The sequence below is a fragment of the Heterodontus francisci genome, chromosome 2, assembly GCF_036365525.1.
Source record: "Heterodontus francisci isolate sHetFra1 chromosome 2, sHetFra1.hap1, whole genome shotgun sequence".
Lineage (NCBI taxonomy): Eukaryota > Metazoa > Chordata > Chondrichthyes > Heterodontiformes > Heterodontidae > Heterodontus > Heterodontus francisci.
The window spans coordinates 154,114,227-154,140,634 of record NC_090372.1 but is presented as its reverse complement, the minus strand read 5'-3'; the positions used below and the strand labels follow the sequence as shown (position 1 = coordinate 154,140,634).

The following is a 26,408-nucleotide window of genomic DNA, read 5'->3' as shown; positions in this document are numbered from 1 at the left end:
ATTGTGGTAAAGTACTTTTGACTTTGTGGGACTATGCACTATCTGCATTGTTTGCATTAAATTATTTTCATTTGAGAGTATTTCTTCAATGTTTGCAGTACAGGAGGATGTATATTTTTCAGACTTCATACAAACTGTTCAGAGTTCCACCGTGTACCTCCCCCATTAGTTCTTGTTGATCAATCTGAATTGTTTGGGGGGATTACTTCATTAGAATGTGTATAAGAATGTGTATACACTGGAAATCCTTAGCAGAAATGTGGGAAGAATTTTTAAGTGTTGTACATTACTGTGAAAATATAAATTAACTGATTTCTCTCATTACAAAACAAACTGAAAGCTGTTGCTAGGTTTTGGTGGTTAGAGCATAACTTACCCAGCTAACCAATACCACACTCATAAGACATTTTTTTTTTAAAGTCAGTTGCAGAGGTGCCATAAAATGTAGTTGAGAGTCTGAGATGTTTTTTAGTTTTACTTATATTCTGTGTTTGTTTGATCTAGACTGAAGAGAAAAATAATAGCACTGACATTCTGATAAGGCATAGATAATATAATTACGGGTGATTTAGCAACTGTGGAGGCCAGATAGATCCGAGTTGAACAATATTATGGTCTTGGTGGTTGATAGGAAGAGGGATTTGAAGCTCAGCTATGGCACTTGGAAGTGTAGCAGAGTGCTGACTTGCAATTTCTGAGGTTAGCCTCATTAAAATATTGTGGATGGGTTCAAGGCATTAGCAATGCTGCTAATTCAGATGTCCTTGGTGGTGAAGAGGTGCAGAAATGGCATGCTGGAAAATTATGAAGGCCAAGCACCAACATTATTGTAGCTGCATCCAAGCAAGTGATATTGCTAAAAGTGTCTTGAAATGTCAGATAGAGGGCAGAGATCCCATGCTTCTCAGATGTAGCTGTGAATGTGTTGCTGCAGGCCAGGTAGAGAAGGGAGATCATGTTTGGACAAACTGCTTTTCAATTTTTCCTGCCACTGTGGATAACTTTACATTTCTCCATATTATGTTCCATCTGCCATGTCTTGCCCACTCACTTAACCTGTCTATATCCCTAAATCCCTTTGCATCCTCCTCACAGCTTACTTTCCCACCTAACTTTGCATCGGCAACAAACTTGGATACTTTACACTCAGACCCCTCATCTACATAGGTGAGGCCCAAGCGCAGATCCTAGCAGTAACCCACTAATTGCAGCCTACCAATCCGAAAATTATCGGTTTATTCCTACTCTTTGTTTTCAGTCCATTAACCAATCCTCAATCTATGCTAATATATTACTTCCAATCTCATAAGCTCTAATTTTGTGTGATAACTTCCTTTGTGACACCTTATCAAATGCTTTTTGAAAATCCAAACACACTAATCCACTGGTTCTGCCTTATTTATCTACTGGTTACATCCTCAAAAAGCTGTAACACATTTGTCGAACGGATTTATGAAAGGGAAATCATGTGTTGACTCTGCATAATCATAATATGATTATCTAAGTGCTCTGTGATGTCTTTAATAATAGATTCTAGCTTTTTCTTTGCTATTGATGTCAGGTTAACTGGCCAGCAGTTCCTTGTTTACCCTATCCTTTTCTTGAACAGTGAGGTTATAATTGTTACCTTCCAATCTATGGAGACTGTTAGGATTTTCTAAGTGCCCTGCTACCACATTCCTAATAATAGGAACGGAGCAATGGAGGGCACTCAGGGAAGAGATAGTTCAGGTACAAGCTAGGCATATTCCTTGAAGGAAAAAGAAAGAGCATTCAAAGCTAATGCTAATTCCCAGATGACAAATGAAAGTTTAAAATGAAATAGAAAAAGAAAGTTTTTGACAAATGACAGGAGCAAGATTCAGTTAATAACCAAGATGATTCTGGTGAGTACAGGAGGCAAAGAGAGGTTATGAAAAACGATTAGCAAGCAACATTAAATTGAACCATGAAACATTTTATAAACATATAAAGTGCAAGAGGTTAGCTAAGGAAAAGGTTGCACCTGTTAAGGACCCAAAAGGAAATTTCACACCAAGGAAGAATACATGGCTAAAGTTTTAAATTAATACTTTGCATCCGTCTTCACGAAGGAAGCGGGTGATGTGCGAAGATTACACTAAAAGAGGAAAAAGAAATTCTGGACAGTATACTTCTTTTCTTTCTTTTTTCTTTTGGGCCTCCTTATCTCGAGAGACAATGGATACGCGCCTGGAGGTGGTCAGTGGTTTGTGAAGCAGCGCCTGGAGTGGCTATAAAGGCCAATTCTGGAGTAACAGGCTCTTCCACAGGTGCTGCAGAGAAATTTGTTTGTTGGGGCTGTTGGACAGTTGGCTCTCCCCTTGCGCCTCTGTCTTTTTTCCTGCCAACTACTAAGTCTCTTCGACTCGCCACAATTTAGCCCTGTCTTTATGGCTGCCCGCCAGCTCTGGCGAATGCTGGCAACTGACTCCCACGACTTGTGATCAATGTCACACGATTTCATGTCGCGTTTGCAGACGTCTTTATAACGGAGACATGGACGGCCGGTGGGTCTGATACCAGTGGCGAGCTCGCTGTACAATGTGTCTTTGGGGATCCTGCCATCTTCCATGCGGCTCACATGGCCAAGCCATCTCAAGCGCCGCTGACTCAGTAGTGTGTATAAGCTGGGGATGTTGGCCGCTTCAAGGACTTCTGTGTTGGAGATATAGTCCTGCCACCTGATGCCAAGTATTCTCCGAAGGCAGCGAAGATGGAATGAATTGAGACGTCGCTCTTGGCTGGCATACGTTGTCCAGGCCTCGCTGCCGTAGAGCAAGGTACTGAGGACACAGGCCTGATACACTCGGACTTTTGTGTTCCGTGTCAGTGCGCCATTTTCCCACACTCTCTTGGCCAGTCTGAACATAGCAGTGGAAGCCTTACCCATACGCTTGTTGATTTCTGCATCTAGAGACAGGTTACTGGTGATAGTTGAGCCTAGGTAGGTGAACTCTTGAACCACTTCCAGAGCGTGGTCGCCAATATTGATGGATGGAGCATTTCTGACATCCTGCCCCATGATGTTCGTTTTCTTGAGGCTGATGGTTAGGCCAAATTCATTGCAGGCAGACGCAAACCTGTCGATGAGACTCTGCAGGCATTCTTCAGTGTGAGATGTTAAAGCAGCATCGTCAGCAAAGAGGAGTTCTCTGATGAGCACTTTCCGTACTTTGGACTTCGCTCTTAGACGGGCAAGGTTGAACAACCTGCCCCCTGATCTTGTGTGGAGGAAAATTCCTTCTTCAGAGGATTTGAACGCATGTGAAAGCAGCAGGGAGAAGAAAATCCCAAAAAGTGTGGGTGCGAGAACACAGCCCTGTTTCACACCACTCAGGATAGGAAAGGGCTCTGATGAGGAGCCACCATGTTGAATTGTGCCTTTCATATTGTCATGGAATGAGGTGATGATACTTAGTAGCTTTGGTGGACATCCGATCTTTTCTAGTAGTCTGAAGAGACCACGTCTGCTGACGAGGTCAAAGGCTTTGGTGAGATCAATGAAAGCAATGTAGAGGGGCATCTGCTGTTCGCGGCATTTCTCCTGTATCTGACGAAGGGAGAACAGCATGTCAATAGTCGATCTCTCTGCACGAAAGCCACACTGTGCCTCAGGGTAGACACGCTCGGCCAGCTTCTGGAGCCTGTTCAGAGCGACTCGAGCTAAGTATACTAATAGATAGAGAAGACGTATGAAAATGATTATCATTACTAAAAGTTGCTAAGTCACCTGGTCCAGATGGAATGCATGCTGCGTTGCTGATCAAAGTAATGGTAGATGTAGCAGAGGTACAGTCTTTTAACCCATACAGGAGTAGTGCCAGACAACTGAAAGGTTGCTAATGTTCTGCAACTATTCAAGAAAGGGGAGAGGGTAAACCAGGAAACTATAAGTCAGTGAGCCTAAAATCAGTGGTGACGAAATTATTGAAAACCATGATTAGGGACAAATAAACTTTCATTTGGAAAGCCATGGGTTAATTGAAGGGATGTGTTAGAGACTAACTTGATTGAATTCTTTGAGGTAACAAAAAAGGTTGATCAAGGAAGTGCAGTAAATGTTTATGTGGACTTTCAGAAGGCATTTGACAAAGTGCCATATAGGTGGCTTTATTAAGAAGATGGAAGGCCATGGAATTAGGGGGAAGTGGTGATATGGATACAAAATTGGTTCAGTGACAGGAAGCAAAGGGTGTTGATAGTGGTTGGATGTTTTTCAAATTGGGAGGTTGTTTCTAATGGTTTTACCCATGGGTCTGTTTTGGGTGTCTTACTCTTTCTGTGCTGTAAGTTTCTATGATTCCTCTTGATGATCCATTACTGCCAATGAGGGCATTCAGCTCTAGAGTTTCCGTGATGAGATCTTTTAATGAGGCAGAATTGTAAATCATTCAGCACACAACCATGATCTTCGACACCCCAGCTAGTCTAGTTTGTAGCAAGTCCCCCGATTGACACCTCTAGTTTTCCATCAACATGCCAATGGTGCGCTTAACCATTACTCCGAAACATATATGGACTTCATTATACAAATGCTCAGCTTGTGTTCTGGAGAGCTGCTCAGATATCATGAGCCATGGCTGCAGAGGATGTCCTCCTCCAGAAGCCTTTCTGGGCTGCAGACTTGATGCCTTAAAATGTAGGCATCATCCAATTCCCAGGAAGTAAACATTCTTTTGCATACTGCAGTTCTGGGTGCAATCGAGCTACACAATAAGAGAATGAAATCCCTTCCTGTCGATTAGATGTATTTCAGCAAGGACACATGTAGAGCACAGGCTTAGGCCTTCAGGAATTCTACTTTGTACTGGTAGAACAGAATTTCCTGGCCACCTGATTTACACTGGTAACTCTGATCCTGGTCAGGAATACTAGGCTAATAGTTCTGACGGAGCATTTCATTCTTGGCTAAATACTTGAGCTGTTATGCAGTATAGCATTGATGATTGTTGTGTGGGTGAGGGAGCTCTCGCACTGAAATTGCACCTCTTTTCTCCTCCTCTCTTCTCTCCCGTCCCCCCGCCCCCAACACACCTACCCAAAGTGATTTCACTTAACCAGAATACTTTTATAATTGGATTTTTGAGGGGTGTCTCTTTAACATTTGGGAGTTGCTTATCACAATCAGGATATGTAGAGAATTAAAGATTATAACAATGTTATACTTAGAGTTATTTAAGAGTTCAGTCTGAGTAATAATGGTACAGTTTCCAGTGACTTTGGACTTGTAATGTTTCTAGATGCAGCAGCAAAGAAAGGACAGACACAGCCAACCATTGTCTAGTGCTGTCTGATGCTACCTTATCCAAAGTGGAGGAACTGAAGAATTTAGATTGGGGGCGGCTGTTTGAGGGTAAATCAACATCTGATATGTGGGAGTCTTTCAAACATCAGTTGGTTAGAATCCAGGACCAGCACGTTCCTGTGAGGAAGAAGGATAAGTTTGGCAAGTTTCCGGAACCTTGGATAACGCGGGATATTGTGAGCCTAGTCAAAAAGAAAAAGGAAGCATTTGTAAGGGCTGGAAGGCTAGGAACAGACTAATCCCTTGAGGAATATAAAGACAGTAGGAAGGAACTTAAGGAGTTAGGAGGGCTAAAAGGGGTCATGAAAAGTCATTGGCAAACAGGATTAAGGAAAATCCCAAGGCTTTTTATACATATATAAAGAGCAAGAGGGTAACTGGGGAAAGGGTTGGCCCACTCAAGGACAGAGAAGGAAATCTATGTGTGGAGCCAGAGGAAATGGGCGAGGTACTAAATGAGTACTTTGCATCAGTATTCACCAAGGAGAAGGACTTGATGGATGATGAGCCTAGGGAAGGGAGTGTACATAGTCTCAGTCATCTCATTATCAAAAAGGAGGAGTTGTTGGGTGTCTTGCAAAGCATTAAGGTAGATAAGTCCCCAGGGCCTGATGGGATCTACCCCAGAATACTGAGGGAGGCAAGGGAACAAATTGCTGGGGCCTTGAACGAAATCTTTGCATCCCCATTGGCTACAGGTGAGGTCCCAGAGGACTGGAGAATAGCCAATGTTGTTCCTTTGTTTAAGAAGGGTAGCAAGGATAATCCAGGAAATTCTCGGCCGGTGAGCCTTACGTCAGTGGTAGGGAAATTATTGGAGAGGATTCTTTGGGACAGGATTTACTCCCATTTGGAAACAAACAAACATATTAGCGAGAGGCAGCATGGTTTTGTGAAGGGGAGGTCATGTCTCACTAATTTGATTGAGTTTTTTGAGGAAGTGACAAAGATGATTGATGAAGGAAGGGCAGTAGATGTTATCTATATGGACTTCAGTAAAGCCTTTGACAAGGTCCCTCATGGCAGACTGGTACAAAAGGTGAAGTCACACTGGATCAGAGGTGAGCTGGCAAGATGGATACAGAACTGGCTCTGTCATAGAAGACAGAGGATAGCAGTGGAAGGGTGCTTTTCTGAATGGAGGGATGTGACTAGTGGTGTTCCGCAGGGATCAGTGCTGGGACCTTTGCTGTTTGTAGTATATATAAATGATTTGGAGGAAAATGTAGCTGGTCTGATTAGTAAGTTTGCAGATGACACAAAGGTTGGTGGAGTTGCGGATAGTTTTGAGGATTGTCAGAGGATACAGCAGGATATAGATCGGTTGGAGACTTGGGCGGAGAAATGGCAGGTGGAGTTTAATCCGGACAAATGTGAGGTAATGCATTTTGGAAGGTCTAATGCAGGTGGGAAGTATACAGTAAATGGCAGAACCCTTTGGAGTATTGACAGGCAGAGAGATCTGGGCGTACAGGTCCACAGGTCACTGAAAGTGGCAACACGTGTGTATAAGGTAGTCAAGAAGGCATACGGCATGCTTGCCTTCATCGGTCGGGGCATAGAGTATAAAAATTGGCAAGTCATGCTGCAGCTGTACAGAACTTTAGTTGGGCCACACTTGGAATATTGCGTGCAATTCTGGTCGCCACACTACCAGAAGGACGTGGAGGCTTTGGAGAGGGTACAGAAGAGGTTTACCAGGATGTTGCCTGGTCTGGAGGGCATTAGCTATGAGGAGAGGTTGGATAAACTCGGGTTGTTTTCACTGGAACGACGGAGGTGGAGGGGCGACATGATAGAGGTTTACAAAGTTATGAGTGGCATGGACAGAGTGGATAGTCAGAAGCTTTTCCTAGGGTGGAAGAGTCAGTTACTCGGGGGCATAGGTTTAAGGTGCGAGGGGCAAAGTTTAGAGGGGATGTGCGAGGCAAGTTCTTTACACAGAGGGTGGTGAGTGCCTGGAACTTGCTGCCGGGGGAGGTGGTGGAAGCAGGTACGATAGTGACGTTTAAGAGGCATCTTGACAAATACATGAATAGGAAGGGAATAGAGGGATACAGTCCCCGGAAGTGCAGAATGTTTTAGTTTAGGCAGGCATCAAGATCGGCGCAGGCTTGGAGGGCCGAATGGCCTGTACCTGTGCTGTACTGTTCTTTGTTCTTTGTTATTCTAAACCAAGGGAAGATTCAGCTGAAGGCGATTTAGTACTTGGTCAAATGGAGTGGGGAACCAAAATCAATAATAGCTTAGCACCAACTGCTTTGAATATCTTTTTCAACTTGTGTTCCTGTTTCTTATAGGACATGCATCTTTCAGATAATTGAAGTTTTGAATTTTTCCCTCCTTTGCAAGAAAACCTTGTATATGTAAAATGCCAGGCCTTTATAATCTTTATGGCTGCACAATATAATTATTCAAAGTGTCTTATTAAAAATGTTTGGTGTGATAGACTCATTAGGATTCATATTGATAATGCATAAAGCCATTTCATTCATGTCCCTTCATGGTTCAGGACACTTTTGTATCCCTGCCATTTAAACTGAAATCCCAAGATCCAGAAGCAAATGGAGCTATGTTCTTAATCCACCATACCACCCTTTATCCAGCAGGTTACATTTGGGTGATCTTGTAAAGTGATGTAATTTACATCCACTTTATTCAAACAGACAGACCTAGAGATGGTAACTGAGGACCTAGCTCAGAAAGTAAACCGACCATACCTCCGTACTCCTCGCCATAAAATCATCCGAGCAGCATGTCTTGTTCAGCAGAAAAGACAAGAGTTTCTGGCCTCGGTGGCCCGTGGTGTTGCCCCTGCAGACTCGCCTGAAGTACAGAGACGCAGGTACTTGTCCAGTCAAAATATCATTAAGAATGGAATTATTTTCAAGCAAAGCCATTGAATTTAAGGGCATGCGTTGCTCTGTTGCGTTAAGGTCTATAGTAATTCAGTGAAAGGATTTTTCTTTAACCAGGAAAAGCTACCCTTGGCGATGAAAGTGGTACAAGATCAAAACCACTAGTGTACCAATAGCTTCCTTGCACTTGTATTATGTCTACAAATTCAGTTTCATAATTGTCAACATGCAAGTTCTGTATTTGGACAGTTACAAAGATCAGTTTTAGCCCAATCCGATGTACCCCTGGTCCATTATCCTGTCCATTAGAATTTCCAAACAAAATTAATTTGTGTCCATTAAACAATTTGATCTTTTTAATGATTATCCGTTTCATGGATGTAGACAAATACATGTGCTGTTGCCACTTACCATTACCCAGGTGGCATTTGTAACCTATGTTTAAGAAAATTAAAGTGGGAAACCATTGTGTCTGTTTAGATGGGACACTGGCCATCTCCCTGCCATGACTTTTTGCTGAGAAATCTATGAAACCGAAATCTCATCCAAACAGAAGCGACATTTAGCAAAAGGAGAGCACCCTGCATTTTTCCTTTCTATGTGCTGAAGGCATTAATGAGCATAAATATGCAGACTGCTTACTTGTATGTTAACAGTACATCCTGAATACAACAGACCACCAGTATATATAGTGATAAATAGGGGACAACTTTTTCCCCTTGTTTTTCTGCTTATGAATGAAGACTATATTTTGGGCTTAATCTGTAAATTTTCTTTTTTGAAACAGAAAAGTAGTTCAAAATTTTTGGCTTAAATTTAGATCACCTCATAATTTAAATAACTTAATGGAAAAATATTCGGTTGAAGCTTCATCATAGTACAGTGCTGTTACAAGAAATGTTTCTTGCTTTTTCTGTATTAGCCCTCCATTGTACTTTAATAGTGCATTCATTCACAAATAATTGTAGCACAATAGAGTATTTTACTTCAGTTGTTTTACTTTAAAACAATCTAATGAATTACAGATGTTGGTCATTAATTCAAAAACTGTTATTATTGGCTACCCATGTAACTCAGTTCACATTAACTGCCACTATCATATTGACAGAATTTTGAATTGTTTGTTACAGTTTTGCTGGTGGAACCTGGGATTGGGAATATTTAGGTTTTGCATCACCGGAGGTAGGTATACACTGCTTGCGGTTATATCACATAGCCCTTTCAGTGCAGAGTTTTTAGGAGGACCTTTATTTAAAGGAGCTATCCTGAATAGGTGATGATAGTGAATGGTGCCACCAATTCTGCTAACAATTATTTATTTAGAAATGTAGACTTTTGTTTTACCTTACATTAACTAAAATGAACACTTCTCTCTGTGCCAGGCTTGTCCACTACAACGTACCATTTCTGCAGCCTGACCCCATTTTATAAGCAGCGCTTGGTTTAGAGACAGACAGTAGGTTCACTACTTTCTGTCTCTGTGCCCAACTCTGGAAGACACATAGACCGGGTGCCAACCTTTTGCGGGTGTACTATACTAAAAAATAATTTTTTTTTTTTACTTTTTATTTTTTTTATGCAAAACGGCCTGCAGGTATGGAGGACAAGACGTAGAAGGCCTGCAGGTAAGGGTTTTTATAATATATATTTAAAAGCCTGTTTAGGCTGCATTAATTGTACAGGACAGCTCCTTTAAGTGATTTCTATTGCAATCTTTGATTCTAGTTAATGTTGACTTTCTTTGAGATGACCATAGCTGTTGAAATTGTGTCCGTCAATCCACCATCAAAGTATTCATTTATTTATTCTCAGCTCATCTAAACAGGTTATTTTTTCATTACAGGATCATTTTCTGATCCACCACTTAGTTATATGAAGTGGAATTGCAGCTTTCACACACGAGTATTTCCTGGCAGTGCATTGAGTTTAGATTTATTTATGTATAAAAACTTGGAAGGCGAGCACCCAGTGTTATAACCGGTCCGTATATCAAAGCACCCTAGTCTGAAGCACTGGATATAAAATCATATCTACTATTCTTTATGCAGTATTGTAAGCCCCAAACTTCCCAGCCATGAGATGTTGAGAGTAACTAGACTATTATTTTTTCTTAACAATTTGATTCCACAAACGTGCAATGTCACTTGTTGCCTGTCTTTCAGCCTTTCTTAAATGTGATTTCTAATCACAGGACAGATTGTTAAAACGTGTGACAAATGTACCATCACATTTGCACCATTTCCAGGACTGGTTCATACTGCATAGTATTACTTTAATTCCACTGGCATTTCATTTTTTTTTCTTTTCTATTATGATTTTGGAATACTTCCATTTAATCCATAGGTACGGAGTGAATAAGATCATTAAGAGTTTTGAATGTTAAACTGTCATGAATAGACATCATTGTGGAAAAATTGACATGTCTGCACCAAGACAAATCTTAACGCTTGAGTGGTTCTGCTCTAATTGTGATGGAATACTATAAAGTTGAGAGTTGTGGTACTGAAGGGAGCACGACAAATTTGTTTGAAAGAACTGATACCATTCTTAAATTGATGAAAATAGTTTTGGTTTATTTGGGTAAGTTAAATTTATGTTGGGCTTTGGCAACAATTAGAATTAGTTGAACAATATAATTTTTTTTAATGTTTGTAAAGTAATGTGAAAATGTAATGCTTTGGCAGGAGCTGTTAAGTTTCTCCTTGCATCTAAATGTGACTAGGTTCAGCTTTTCTACTTCAGCATGTGATGGACAATTTATTACATATTGCTGAAGATTTTTTAAATATTTTAGAAGTTTAATTTTTACTTCCTGGTGATCTAGTTCAGTGTTCAATATGTTAGCCACAAGTCACATATGGAGAAACCGGATGTGGCTAATTGCATTTTTTATTAGTATGTAAAAAATGAGTAATAGACATCTTTGCTTTTATAATAGACATCTTTGGACATGTGATGAAATCATATATTTGCATGGTGTATGTGTGTGCACTTAAACCTTTTTGTGTGTGTATTGGTAAAGTGGTAAGAGGAAAAGAGTGCGAGTATTTTGATTATTGTGTGCTTTACTTCCTTGGTTACTGCTTATTGGTTATTTGTTAATATAATGTGTAACATGGATGAAAACATTAGACTGCACTATGGAGACACCAGCATCATTGTACAGACGGGGAGCTGTCGTAGTCAGCTCATCCAATCAAAGTAACTGCTCCAGACCAGCAGAAGAAAGCAAGCCCAACCAATAACCAACAACTCCCAATAGAAAGGATGTAGTGGAAAAGGTCAAACATGTCCAACCACATGCTGAATGGAGAGCTGGGGCAGGTCTAGAGTCAACATTCTGAGCCATGAGGCTGAAGTCAAAATACTGCTTGCAACTGCTGTACATAAACCAAAAAGCTGCACTAAGGTGTACTGTCTGGTAAATTCATGCTAGAATTCCAAACGTTGGTGAAAGAAACTGCAAGGTTCACACTGAATAGTGGTAAATATTTGTTAATTAAATATACATATGAAGTACATGTATTGTGTACCAGGTGTTTTCACTAAAATTAATGCACATGGCTAAAGTGCTGTCATTGAACAACACTAATCTGGTTGGAAGAGATACACTATGTGGGGTACAGTGCCATACAAACCCAAAGGTCACGGGTTGATTTCTTGGTTTGAACTAAATCAACTGATCATAGGAGCAGCAGTTAGGGTGTTACAATTAGTGTTAGCATCATTGGACTAAGGAGAAAAAGGTACAAGTTCCTTTGTCCCCTCACTGATCATTTCCCAGTGACACCTAGAAAATATGTTTGTGTGGTTATCAAATGAGAACAGGTTAGCCTCTGTTGTATTGCCCTCTGCTCAAAAGCTACCTGAGGCTCACTTTTCTAGGGCTATATGTGAAAAATGAGGAAGAAATAGGCAGGGGATAAAAGCTCAATTTTTAATAGAATTTTCACATCAGCAGAAACATAAATGATAAAATGTTTGCTTTCCTCAAGCCAAAAGATACTTAAGTCCTCAAATTTAACTTTTACTGGCCTATCCTTCATGATGTTGCACATTGTGTCAGGATCACGTAGTTTTCAGATATAGCAAATTTGGTAGATGGGGAATGATTAGACAAGGACGTGCAGACATAATTGGTCACTATTTTGAAGTCATGTATTCGTTCCTTTTTTTATATGATATACTTTGAATTTATAATTATAATTAAATAGTAAAACATACAACAGTTTGAGAAACAGCACAGTACGATTAGCTTTCGCATAGAAGTTTCTGTACAGAACTGGGAGGTGCAAAACTGAGGTGGTATCATGCCACCACTGGGCAGGACATGCACATTTATAATGACACCAGTTGACAGGATATAATAGACTGGAAGTGCCCACTGGCATAACAATTTTTACTATTTTATAAATGTATGTTCAACTGTCAGTACAATTTTTACTAACAATGCTATTGTTTATTTTCTGTGTTTAGGAATATGCTGAATTTCAGTACAGACGACGGCATAGGCAACGACGACGAGATATGCATAGCCTTCGCAGTAACACTCCAGATCCTGAAGATCCCAGTGATAGTACAATAGGTAACAGTTACAGTGCAAACTAATTATTCATAATTTTGCTAAATTTAGACTCAGCTGAACACTGATTTTTTTTTAATTGAAGTACACACTTCAGTGCCTTTGCAGATTAAGTGGTACATTGAACTGGAACTTGCCTTTCACATCTGGGCCAGAGTGATGGGATTACTAACTTCACTCTGTCTATAAAGTTCCCAATAAAACTGAGTTTGGGTAGTCTCGAGCCTAGTTTTGCTGAGGTCGAAACACAAAACAGCCTTTCATTTAGAAAACTTGTTACTTGGAAAGTATGGGAAGCAGAAATTAAACACTACCATAATTAGAATATTCTTCCAAGCTTGGGTACATTGTACAGCAAGCTTGAAGCATTCTTAGTCATGCTTATATGGAATAGAAGTGTTTGATTATATCCACTACTTTTATTAATCAGTATACTTTGTAATTTGTGCTTTTAATCTTAAGGATGCCAATAGATTTGAAAAAAATAAGAATTTTTCCTGAGCTAATTATTTCTGAAGTCTTCAGTTCACACATTGTGGCACTGAAACCTACATTAACATTGTAATATTAGAACTACTCAAATATCAGGAGTTACTTGGTCACAGTAATGTTATCTCTAAATGACAAAATAAAAGCCTCAAATGTATGGTTATTAAAAACTTTTTGCCTCTCCCTCTTGTCTCTTTCACCAACCAACTGTAAGACAACTGCATATATGCAGGTTTGCTGAGGTATTTTCTATTGCTATCTGAAATTTGCATACCATATATAAAAAGGGTAGATTCTAGTACCCAAGGATCCTTAAGCAAATATCTTAGACCAATTCTTAAACCGTTCTCACAGACAGTATTAGCCAACAGTTGTGCTGGATATAATGTGAGAGGAATTTTTTTTAAGTTGTGCATTTATTTATTTATTTTTTTTTTGAGATACAGCACTGAAACAGGCCCTTCAGCCCACCGAGTCTGTGCTGACCAAAACCACCCATTTATACCAACCCTACAGTAATCACATATTCCCAACCACTTACCTACACTAGGGGCAATTTACAATGGCCAATTTACCTATCACCTGCAAGTCGTTGGCTGTGGGAGGAAACCGGAGCACCCGGCGAAAACCCACGCGGTCACAGGGAGAACTTGCAAACTCCACACAGGCAGTACCCAGAATCGAACCTGGGTCCCTGGAGCTGTGAGGCTGCGGTGCTAACCACTGCGCCACTGGACTGCCCCTATTTTATACTTCATTATGTTGTGCCACAGTATGGTATAATATGTATTCATTCCAAAATTCCCCCCACAATAATCTCCTGATCTCTGTGCCATTGGGCAGGTTCTAGTTGAAACTCCAGAGCAGCAGAAGTACCGGTAGTCACCTGCTTATTGTCAACCAGGGACTGGCATTTAGCTCTTGGAGACCTGAAGAAAGGAAATGACGCAAAATAACTCGTTACTCTGCCCCCTTCCTTCACCCTTGCATGGGGAAAATTGATTAGGGTCCACACTACTAGTCTTTATCCAACAACTTGCACCAGAATTATGTGTATGGGTGGTGGATGAAGACAAGCAAGCATGGCCATGATGTTTCCAGTGATTAATATATGCTAGGTAGAATGTTGGGCACATACGTAAGTTTCTGAGAGGCACCAGTGGAACCTTGCCTGGGATAAAATGAATTAAAATATTTTTTAAATGACTGACAACAGCCAGTAAGTTTTCTTTTGTTGTCTCTCCACATTTAATGGTAAAGCAAACCTTCAGTTTTGTTTTGAATTTCCAGTGCTCACCATTTCTGTATACTTTTATACTGTAGCCAACACCTATGCTGCCCAGTTTGAAACCAAATTTTATTTTTGCAGTTACTAGCAGATTTAAATCAGTTGAACAGTTGCTGAAGAAAATCAGGATAGTGAATTCAGATTAAAACACAAGCTGTCCCTGCAGCATATATACTGGACGTAGCTTAGTGCTTTTTACCATATTTGCTTTAAGCAACAAAACTTTTCAATTGCATTACATCTGAAAATCTCAATTATGTTTTGTCTAATGTTGACAGCTGTGGAAAAATATATTTTGAGCCATTACAAATCACTGAGTTGTGCCATAGACAACAAAGGAATTCATTAACACTATTTAATGGGGCGGCACAGTGGCGCAGTGGTTAGCACCGCAGCCTCACAGCTCTAGGGACCCGGGTTCGATTCCGGGTACTGCCTGTGTGGAGTTTGCAAGTTCTCCCTGTGTCTGCGTGGGTTTTCTCCGGGTGCTCCGGTTTCCTCCCACAAGCCAAAAGACTTGCAGGTTGATAGGTAAATTGGCCATTATAAATTGTCACTAGTATAGGTAGGTGGTAGGGAAATATAGGGACAGGTGGGGATGTTTGGTAGGAATATGGGATTAGTGTAGGATTAGTATAAATGGGTGGTTGATGTTCGGCACAGACTCGGTGGGCCGAAGGGCCTGTTTCAGTGCTGTATCTCTAATCTAATACATCCCTTCAGTCTTGACTTAAATGTACTACAGCAGTCTGATTTATTTTGTTGCTTGATTATAGATACCCATGAAGGCAACAGCAGACGACATGGTACTTCCATGGTGAGTTCAGCATCAATGAGTATTCTGCACAGCTCTTCGCTTCATGACTATACACCTGTCAGTCATTCTGAGAACCAGGATTCTCTGCAGGTACCTCTCTTGGTGCAATCCACTATCCTTCCACCATCTTTGCTTTGCTGCATGTTTTAATAAGATATAAATACAAATCTTTTACCCAATTGAATTTATTTTGTTTATATTCATGCAATGTTCTACCTCATAACTAAACACTTTACCTTTTACGGGGATCTATAGGGGAAAAAAAATCCTTTCACAATCTAGTTTTAGGTATTTCATTGTTAACAGCAGAGTTTGAGATCATAACTTATACTTAATCAATAATCTCAAATCTGGTTCTTGCTATCACAGAAACCAAAGCTGAAGAGCTGTGAGTTGGAAATTAATTTGTTAACTTCCTATCAACTATGCCTCCTACAAAATGTAAAAGCTGTCAAAAGAGGGATCCATAGAAAACTTTCTTTCTTGCATGTATTTAGTTCCTATGAATGTATAGTTTTTTTTAAAACATTGGCCATTACAGCATTGAAGTAAAAGTGGGTACAAATTCAGATCCATAGAAGGCAGTTTGGTATGAACGTATTTCATTTCTTTGGTTTTTCCCTTTTATTGACCATTCCATGACTTCCCATTTCTTTCCGAGTGTCACACATCATAGTGACTTGCTGCCAGTTCTCTGCAAAGGTTGTTCTGCAATTAGGTGTAGTACCCACTTCTGCTCAGCATCTCCCTGATGGCCAATCAAAGTTGGGAATTGTAGGTGCAGTACTTTGCATCATTACTTAAGTACATCTACCAAGAGAAACATCTACCATTCGGCCTCCCTGATATTTTGGACAAAAGAACACTTCGGCAAACCCCTTCTCCCCCACGCTCCCATGTAATTATCAATGATTTGTCTGCAATATACAAAACGTGTTGTTACCAAATGGCCGACACCTGCTTCTCTTTCTTACATTCCTAAGTACAGATTTGAACTTAAAATGCACCTGTATCTCAGTAATCCTATTTTATCTATTATGTGTTTCAAGCTAAAACATATACGCTGGTTGAGGTGGTCTGCTATGTTTCACTGTTGAGATTATACTGCAACAGCTGAAATAGATTTTAATCTGCATACAAGAATATACAGAAAAAATCTCAATAAAGCCTTGGCAATTATGATGATAAAATTGTTTCCTTTTTGGTAGGCTTTGAGCTCCCTTGATGATGATGACCCAAATATCCTGCTAGCTATCCAGCTGTCTCTGCAAGAATCTGCCCTTGCAGCGGGTGGTGAGCCACAGGAGTTCCTTAACAACGAGCTATCTTTAGGGGCCATTGGTACTTCTTTACCTTCAAGGCTTGATGCAGCCCAGAGAAGCACGGAAACTGCTAGAGCTTTGAGCAACTCTCAGCTGGTGGATTTGGAAGGCAGCTTGATGAGACTGGGCAACAGTGATCCTTACCCCAACAGGTTTAGTAGCTCTCAACCTTCTGATGTACACAGTAGATTTTTTCCATCTCCTGAAGGTACTGAATCCACAGATGCAGACCCTGTTATGAATGCAAATCTCCTTGGTAATATCATGGCATGGTTCCATGACATGAATCCTCAGAGCATTGCATTAATCCCTTCAGCATCGTCTGAAACTGACATAAACTCCCATCAACTCAGCAGTGGAGAGGAACAAGGATCAAGCAGACTTGAGGAAATGTTACAGAGCCTTCACGAAGACCATGCACTGTTTGAAGCTGCAGTCATGAATGAAGGTCGAGGAACCCAAGCTGATGAAGCCTATTCTTTGGAAAGTATTGGTGCTACAAAACCTGAGCCACAGGCAGAAACATCAGGTGTGAGTGAGAACAGAAGTGTAATATTTTTGGGTGATGACTCCCAGCAGGATAACTCATCAAATGAGTGGGAAGAACAAATTCATTTGGTGTAACTGCAGCAGTACAGGTATCTTGCAGTCAGTTGCGTTGTGTCCCTAAAGCTTAGATCAGCATGAATTCTAGACTGACAGACTGTAGGAGTGCGGAAGAACTCAGCAATGATAGGAGTCCATAAAAAGTTAGAGCCCTCAAAAGGCTATCTCAGTTAGTTGTCAGTTTTGTATCAGTCCTTGAGTTTTCAATGAAGAACATAAATCTTTTAGATCCTTGGTCTTTAACTTATTGTACTTACCAACTAAAGGATCTAAACTACAGTAAAATTACTGATGATAGAAACACAGAAGTGAGGCTATCTTATCCTACAGTACTGTAGGTATCACCAAGAAATGCACTATAGGGAGCCTGTTGGAATCCTTCTAAACTGATTGCAGAGGAAAGTAAGCACTGCCGACTACAAGTGAAATGTGGTGCCAAAACTTAAGCAATTGAAACCAATTTAGTCTAACTTTATTGCATTCAGCTTGTGCCTGCACTAGTCTGAACTAATCAAAACTCTTTGAAGTCATCTCCTGGAGGTGGCATGTTTTTGTGGAAATAGATGCTAATTGGAAGTCAAGTAGCATGGTTGCTGCAGAAATGTAGCTTGCGCTTTGATTTGTTAAGTGGTTGCTGTTTTAAAACAGTTTATTTAAAAGAATCAGAAGTGGATATTAACAGGCGCACTGCGTTTGAACTCCACAGACACTTTATTGTAAGTGCAATCATAGTCTTTTCCTCGCTATAAAGAAGTATTCTATTAAAAAGCACTGTCAGTGCCACTGGTCTTAAGAAATAGACTTGAAATATAGGCCTAAGATTTCTCAAATGCAAAGCCATCCCTTATAGGCAAAAAAGTAAAAATGATATGAAAGCCACAACAGTCAATCAAATGCCTGGCCTACTCAGTCAGTCCATCATTGTGCCTTTGCCTGACCCACACGGTTGGTTGCCACATGTTTTTGAATCATCAGAGACTACCACTTTAAGATCAGACCAACACATGTATGACTGAAATTAGTTTAGCTTGATTATTGCCAATTGTATTTTGGGAGGACAGTTTTGCATCAAATATTAGATATTGTTCTGTGGAATTTTGAAGTCGCAAGTTTCACAGAATATTAAAATTTGGTTGGTGTACAAAAAAAAAATCAAGCTTTTCCAAGCACTAAGTCGTTATCTGGAATAAACTAATTGTGCTAATTTTTATTAAAGTTTTTATTTTTAAAACCATCATGATTTAAACCAAGTTGCTTTTTTAACTTGGAGAATTTAATTCAGTTTTTAAAATTTGGAGCTTAAATATAAACCATGCAAAGCCCAAGATATGTAACTGGTTTAAGTTTGAAATGTTTCTCTTAGAGTTTGGTTTTACCTTGAGTCAGTGTGTGACAACGTAGTGTTGTATTGAAGTAACTTCAGTTTGATATTGGAAATAAAAAAGATGTTTTACATGGCATTGAATATGTACTGCAAAGTTGAGAAATGTACGGCTGTTGTATATGAAGTTAATAGTTTTTGTGGGGTTTTGTTTTTGTAAAACCATTGTTTAATTTGTGGAATTTGAACCATGGTCCATTCTGTGTAATGTTGGCTGTACGTGGCCACAAGGTCATTCAGATTTTAATTTGTATATTCTGTTACAAATTTAAAATGTCTTGGATTAATTTGAAAATCTGAAAAAATTGCGGAACTATTTTTTAAGGCAATGGGAATTTTATAATACTGAAGCCAACTGTCAACCTGGATTTATCTCAACAGAAATGCTACTATTTGCACTTTCATAGTACTATACTTGATACATTCCCACTTTATATATGGATACAATAATATTTCGATGTTTGGCCAATGCAAAGAATCATTTTAAACTAACAGTTAAACTGGATACAAAATTCATTTTTTTGATTGGACATACTGTTCTAAAGAATTAAAATCTGGAAATGGTTTAACTTTGTAACAGGGCCACCTACTTGAATTTGTGAAAAGAGCCTGTATTTTCATTTTCTCTTTCTTTCTCAAGCTCCTGTAATTCTGTTTTAAATTTTGCAAGTCGAAGTATTCCTCTGACGTCAAACAATAAAATTCAGTTCATTCTAATGCTGTTGGTTTCAGTGAAAACTGCAGTTCCTATATTTACTCGCTGTCTTCAAAGTATAATTTTTCTTTTGTTAAGTGTAATATCATGGAAATGGATAGCAGTTTGAGCAACACAGTTGTAAATTAATATTTATAATAAACTCACATTTCTGGAGTTTTGTTAATATCAATGTTTAAAGTTTGTTCAACATTATCATGCTTTAATAGAAAATATGCTGGGCTTCCCTAATGTTTCAGAAACTTTATACAGTTAGCAACTGAGAATATGGACAGGGTTGGAGATTGCTGAGTTAGCTAGTCTCAATCGAGGCATTGGTAGAGGCACTATAAATGGCCCTAATTCCTAGTTAAGAACTGGAAAAAAATCACCCAGTGTTGTGGTCACTCTCCAACAGGCTCTGTTAGAAGTGAGTACCACATCTTGGATTATTTCCCCCCTCTATACACAAATATGAAATATAAATAAAAGAGCCTTGATCTAGTAGATAAACATAACGGCCCAAAGTTTCCACTTTGGTCACAATCAGTGATACAGGCTAGTTTTGCAAAGTGTTTTTCTTCCTTGTTTTATCTCAACTCATTTGCATACTTCCAAGCATTAGCTCTTCCATGAACCAGCACAGTTGGGGACTGTGTTTTAGAACGTAATCTTTAACTACCAGGGATGGGGGATTTTAGTTCCAAGGTTGGGTTGTAAAAGCTGGGGTTGTTCCCCCTGGAGCAAAGGAGATTTGATGGAAATGTACAAGATTATGACAGGCTTAGATAAGTTAGACAAGGAAAAACTGTTCCATTAATTGATGGTACAAACGAGGGGACACAGATTTAAGGTTTTGGGCAAGAATTGCAGGGGGAATGTGAGGAAGAACGTTTTTATGCAGTGAATGGTAATGACCTGGAACTCACTGCCTGCAAGGGTGGTGGAAGAGGAGACAGTTAATGATTTCAAAAGGAAATTGGATGGCCACTTGAAGGAAATAAACTTGCAGGGCTACAGGGATCGAGTGGGGGAGTGGGACTGAATTGATTGCTCTGCAGAGAGCCAGCATGAATTCGATAGACCAAATGGCCTCCTTCTGTGTTATAAATGCCTCAGATTCTTAAGTTTTGCATTAAAAAGTATTCCATGGTATATTTAAGGGTACACTAATCTGGTACAGTTTTAATACAGCAGATATTGGATTTATAGCAAAAAAAGCATTTTTAATCGGTGTCTAGTCTAGCAGCTGTGAGTAACCCGATTTTAAATAAGTGAAAATTATTTTTTTTTAAACTAGTCAGAGCCATTTACTAATTACATTGTTTGGGAGTCAGTGGGCTGAATTTTGTTGTCCCGCTGCCAGGAGCAGCAGCAGGAGCAGAAAGTGGTGGCTACCCCGCACAAGACCGGCGCCACTGCAGTTCTGCGGTGGGCAGCCAGTTAGCATATTCACAAGGGCTGCCCTCCCCCACCCCCCCCGCAATCATGTGGCAGGTCGGCATTGGTGACGCCGTTCACCGTGTCACCTGATGCGGGAACAGGTACTGGTGCCATTTTTAAAAGGCTGCTAGCCCTGCAAACAGTTCAACCAATGCGGAGTTGAACCCTTCCCCATCTCTGTGTCGCCAGCTTTCCCTGGATTGGAAAGTGAAGGTGCGTGAGTGCTGCACGTCACGCTGGAGACCAGGAACTGAAGGTAAGATCACTGCGGGTTACATTTAAATTAATGCAAAGATCTAATTAGCATATGGAAAACAGGGTCCCGTTGCAGAGGGGCCGCCACGGATCTTCCCTGCCACAGGGAAGATTGGGCCCAGCAATCCCGCCGTCTGGTTCCGTGGCAGCTGCCGCTACTCCGATTCTCCAGCCCCACGCACCCCCCAGCCACGGAACCTGATGTCAGGCTGGGAAAAAAATCCAGCCTGTATCTTTATTCGTTCATGGGATATGGGCATCACTGGAAAGGAGCCTTGACAGGTTGCTGCGGTGCATATTATAGATGGTACACCGTGTGCCACCGGTAGAACGAGTGAAAGTTTCAGGTGGTGGATGGGGTGCCAGCCGAGCGGGCTGCTTCTTCCTGGATGGTGTCGAGCTTTTTAATTGTTGTTGGAGCTGTACTCATCCAGGCAATTGGGGAGTATTTCATCACACTACTGATTTGTGCCTTGTAGATGGTGGACGGGCTTTAGGGGTCAGGAGGTGAGTTGCTCGCTACAAATTCCCAGCTTCTGACTGGTCTTGTAGCCACAGTACTTATGTGGCTGCTCCAGTTAATTTTCTGGTCAATGCTAGCCCCCCCCAGGATGTTGATGATGGGGAATTCAATGATGATGGGGAATTCAATGATAATGTCCTTGAGTTTTTAATTTGTTTATAGGGATGTGGGCGTCTCTGGCCAGGCCAGCATTTAATACCCATCCCTAATTGCCCTTGCGAAGGTGATGGTGAGATGCCTTCTTGAACCGCTGCCATCCATGTGGGGTAGGTACACCCATAGTGCTGTCAGGAAGGGAGTTCCTGGATTTTGACCCAGCGGCAGTAAAGGAATAGCGATATAGTTGCAAGTCAGGATGGTGTGTGACTTGGAGGGTAACTTACAGGTGGAGGTGTACCCATGCATCTGCCCTTATCCTTCTAGGTGGTAGAGATCGTGGGTTTGGAAGGTGCTGTCTAAGGAGCCTTGGTGCGTTGCTGCTGTGCATCTTGTAGATGGTACACACTGCTGCCACTGTGCATCGGTGGTAAAGGGAGTGAATGTTGAAGGTGGTGGATGGGGTGCAAATCAAATGGGCTGCTTTGTCCTGGATGGTGTCGAGCTTCTTGAATTTTGTTGGAGCTACACCCATCCAGGCAAGTGGAGAGTATTCCATCACACTTCTGACTTGTTCCTTGTAGATGGTGGACAGGCTTTGGGGAGTCAGAAGGTGAGTTACTCGCCTCAGGATTCCTAGCCTCTGACCTGTTCTTGTAACCACAGTATTTATATGGCTACTCCAGTTCAGTTTCGGGTCAATGATAACCCCCAGGATGTTGATAGTGGGGGATTCAGCAATCAATGCCATTGAATGCTGCAGGGAGATGGTTTGATTCTCTCTTGTTTGAGATGGTCATTGCCTGACACTTGTGTAGCACAAATGCCCCTTGCCACTTTATCAGCCCAAGCCTGAATGTTGTCCAGGTGTTGCTACATGTAGGCTCGGACTGCTTCATTATCTGAGGAGTTACAAGTGGGACTGAACACGTTGTAGTCATCAGCAATCATTTCCAGCTCTAACCTTATGATGGAGGAAAGATCACACTGTGGGCAGCACAGTGGCGCAGTGGTTAGCACCGCAGCCTCACAGCTCCAGGGACCCGGGTTCGATTCCGGGTACTGTCTGTGTGGAGTTTGCAAGTTCTCCCTGTGTCTGCGTGGGTTTTCTCCGGGTGCTCCGGTTTCCTCCCACAAGCCAAAAGACTTGCAGGTTGATAGGTAAATTGGCCATTATAAATTGTCACTAGTATAGGTAGGTGTTAGGGAAATATAGGGACAGGTGGGGATGTTTGGTAGGAATATGGGATTAGTGTAGGATTAGTATAAATGGGTGGTTGATGTTCGGCACAGACTCGGTGGGCCGAAGGGCCTGTTTCAGTGCTGTATCTCTAATCTTAAAAAAAAAAATCATTGATGAAGCAGCTGAAGAGGGTTGGATCTAGGACACTACCCTGCAGAACTGCAGTGGTGTCCTGGGGCTTCCACCAACCACAACCATTTTCCTTTGTGCTAAGTATAACTCCATCCAATGGAAATCTTTACCACCCTCTTCCCCATTCCCATTGACTTCAATATTGCTAGCTATCCCTGATACCACATTCGGTCAAATGCTGCCTTCTTGTAACGGCAGTCATTCTCACCTCACCTCTATAATTCAGTTGTAATGAAGTCTGGAGCCAACTGGTCGTGGTGAAACTTAAATTATGCATTGGTGAGCAGATTATTGCTGAGTAAGTGCTGCCTGACAGCACTATCAACTGCACCTTCCATCACTTTGCTGTTGATTGGGAGTAGACTGATGGGGTGGTTATTGGCCAGATTGGATTTATCCTGCTTTTTGTGGACAGGACATAACTAGGCAATTTTCCACATTGTCGGGTAGATGTCAGTGTTGAAGCTGTACTGAAACAGCTTGGCTAGGGGTGTGGCTAGTTCAAGAGCACAAGGCTCCAGCATTGCAGCTGGGATGTTATTGGGGCCCATAGCCATGGCTGTGTGCAGTGTGCTCAGCTGTTTCCCTATCACGTATAGTGAATCAAATTGGCTGAAGGCTTGCTTTTCTGTGATGCTGGGAACCTCCATTCAGCAATTCAGGCTGAAGATGGTTGCAAATGCCTCAGCCTTATCTTTTGCAGTGATGTGCTGGGCTCCCCCATCATTGAGGATGGGGATGTTTGTGGAGCTTCCATCTCCTATTAGTTGTTTAATTGTCTGCTACCATTCAGAGCTTGATGTGGCAAGGCTGCAGAGCTTTGATCTCACCGATGGTTATGGGGTTACTTAGCTCTGTCTATAGCATGCTGCTTCCACTGTTTATCATGCACGTAGTGCTGTTTTGTAGCTTCACCAGGTTGGTATGTTTTTGGTATGCCTGGTGCTGCTCCTGGCATGATCTTCTACACTCCTCATTGAACTAGGGTTGGTCCCTTGGCTTGATGGTAATAGAGTGAGGGATACACTGAGCCATGAGGTTACAGATTGTGTGCAGTACAATTCTGATGCTGATGGTCCATTGGGCCTCATGGATGCCCAGTTTTGAGCTACTAGATCTGATCTAAATCTTTCCCATTTAGCACTGTGGTAGTGCCACACTGCACAATGGAGGCTGTCCTCAGTGTGAACTCAGGACTTTGTTTTCCCCAAGGACTGTGCGAAGGTCACTTCTACCAATACTGTCATGAACTGATGCATCTGCGACATGTAGGTCGGTGAGGATGAGGCCAGGTAGGATTTTCCCTCGAGTTGGTGTTCTCACCACCTACTGCAGGCCCAGTCTAGCAGATATGTCCTTCACAACTCCGCCAGCTCAGTGAGTAGTGGTGCTACTGAGTCACTCTTGGTGATGGGTACTGAAATCCCACCACCTAGCTTCAGTGCCTCTTCCAAGTGGTGTTCAACATGGAGGAGCGCTCATTTGTTAGTTGAGGGAGGGGTGGTAGGTGGTAATCAGGAGGAGGCCATGCCTTGCCCATGTTTGATCTGATGCCATGAGACTTCACAGGGTCCAGAATCAATGTTGATGACTCCTGGAACTGAAAAAAAAATTGTAATTGTGAACTTTAGAAATTAATCCAATTCACCATTCTTTATTTTTCTCTATTTTCTCACATTCCCAAGACTATTTATTAACTCTTTCAATTTTCAGCTCCTATGTGCTTCAGAGGTTTGCCGCTATGTTCACCCTGCTGGCCAATCACTTCTCGGCAAGCTTGCATATGGCATGCACTTCCTATATACATCAAACTTGCTTTTTGTCTCATTTTAATAATGGAAAACCCATATGTCAGTAAATCTTAATCGAAAAATCCAATTTAAGTGTCAACATTTTATAATGGGAAAACGCTTAACTAAACATTGTTACGATCCGGTTAGAGGCCAGTAACTTCTTTAAAAAGGAATTCGAATTCTTGGTTATTACTGAAAGAATTACGCCACAGGATTTCACATTTTAAACAAACAAGCTTTACAAGAGTTAAAGCAAGCACTACTAATTTAACTCCAATTTGTAATCACATATTTTAAACTTAAAGTCTTAACAGAACATGAAGATGCATATTTTAAATTCTAAATCTCAACAGAACACTTTCCACCCAAGAGTTTCCCTATGGTTTACAGGATCTTGGAGGTTCGTTCATTTCTCCTGGGACCAATCCAAAACATACCACAGCTCTTAGGAATTCACTTTGATTTTTCTTAGTTTTCCCAGCTATCTTCAGAGGTATGAGATTTCTTGGGGATTCACCCTCTAGCATACAGCGAGGCAAATCCTCCAACACCTCACAAACTTGGGTTTCCCAGCCTGAGCATAGGCCTCACTCAAATTAGAAACATTCTGGTTCCTGATGGCCCTTTGCTACTGAGTCCAGCTGCTTTCAAAAACCAACTGACCTGTGAGCAATACTGATAAAACACCTGACAAAAAGGCTTCTCCCTGCATTATCTATCTCCATAGCAATCTGATAGATAGCAATTTAAGCTAATTAACTCCAATTCCAAAACATCCCTTTGATATTGGATACCCACATGAATAATTTATACTGCCAACAAAGACAGGGCAATTCTCTTAAAACTTCCTGACTTCAGTTCCCCAGCTAAACAAGCCCACCTGCTGTTTTATGGTTCTCACTTCTTCAACTCTGACTCCATAAGCACACATGGAAAGATCATTGAAATGTAAATCTCTTGGGTGGTCCTGCAACCTTTTGAATTCCAGAATTTCAATTACCTTGCATCTACAAATTTAATTTCCCCAAAACTAAAAATGATCTCTAAACAATATCAATATAAACCATGAACTAGATGATCATAACACCTTCCCCTCGAAAAAAATGAAAATGCATCACCAATGTGATGTGTTTTCATTTATAGCACTGAAAATAAAATAACATGCTACATATTTCAATCACTATTTTATCACATGCAATACACATAACTGTCTTCCCCACCCCCACCCCGGACCCCCAATTGTCCACAAGATAGTCCATCTTGACAGCAGTACTTTGCTGTAGCCATAGCCAGAAACCATGATCCAATTGAGACTTAAAATGTTCCTCCTTGTGTTTTCTTTCTGAAAATTTCTGAAAGTTTTCTTATGTTTATGAAAATTCAAATTTTTACCATGTCTCTGGGTAAATGATGGTTGCGATAGTCCCTCTGGCTTTTGCATGCCAGTAGATGTGAGTGGTAATCTATATGGTTCTTCTGTAAGAGGAGATTCTTCATTGTTATTCTCATGTGAATTTTCAAACTCAGTCTTTGAATTGAAACTCAGATTTCACTTTCTGA

At 41.0% G+C, this 26,408-nt stretch overlaps 1 protein-coding gene across 4 annotated transcripts in view; it reads left to right on the top strand.

Moving 5' to 3' along the window:
- ankib1a (ankyrin repeat and IBR domain containing 1a) overlaps nucleotides 1-19,540 on the top strand; it is a 166,867-nt gene extending 147,327 nt beyond the window's left edge. Inside the window, exons 16-20 of one of the 4 annotated variants that reach the window (XM_068012293.1) lie at nucleotides 7,993-8,171; nucleotides 9,779-9,809; nucleotides 12,661-12,769; nucleotides 15,320-15,450; nucleotides 16,569-19,540. In XM_068012293.1, the coding sequence (XP_067868394.1) occupies nucleotides 7,993-8,171; nucleotides 9,779-9,809; nucleotides 12,661-12,769; nucleotides 15,320-15,450; nucleotides 16,569-17,306 (1,188 nt within the window). In that variant the 3' untranslated portion in view covers nucleotides 17,307-19,540. Of the gene's footprint in view, nucleotides 1-7,992; nucleotides 8,172-9,314; nucleotides 9,367-9,778; nucleotides 9,810-12,660; nucleotides 12,770-15,319; nucleotides 15,451-16,568 lie in introns of all 4 variants that reach the window. The other 3 variants (XM_068012303.1, XM_068012283.1, XM_068012310.1) reach the window with 3 other exon arrangements.
- The last annotated feature ends 6,868 nt before the right edge of the window (nucleotides 19,541-26,408 follow it).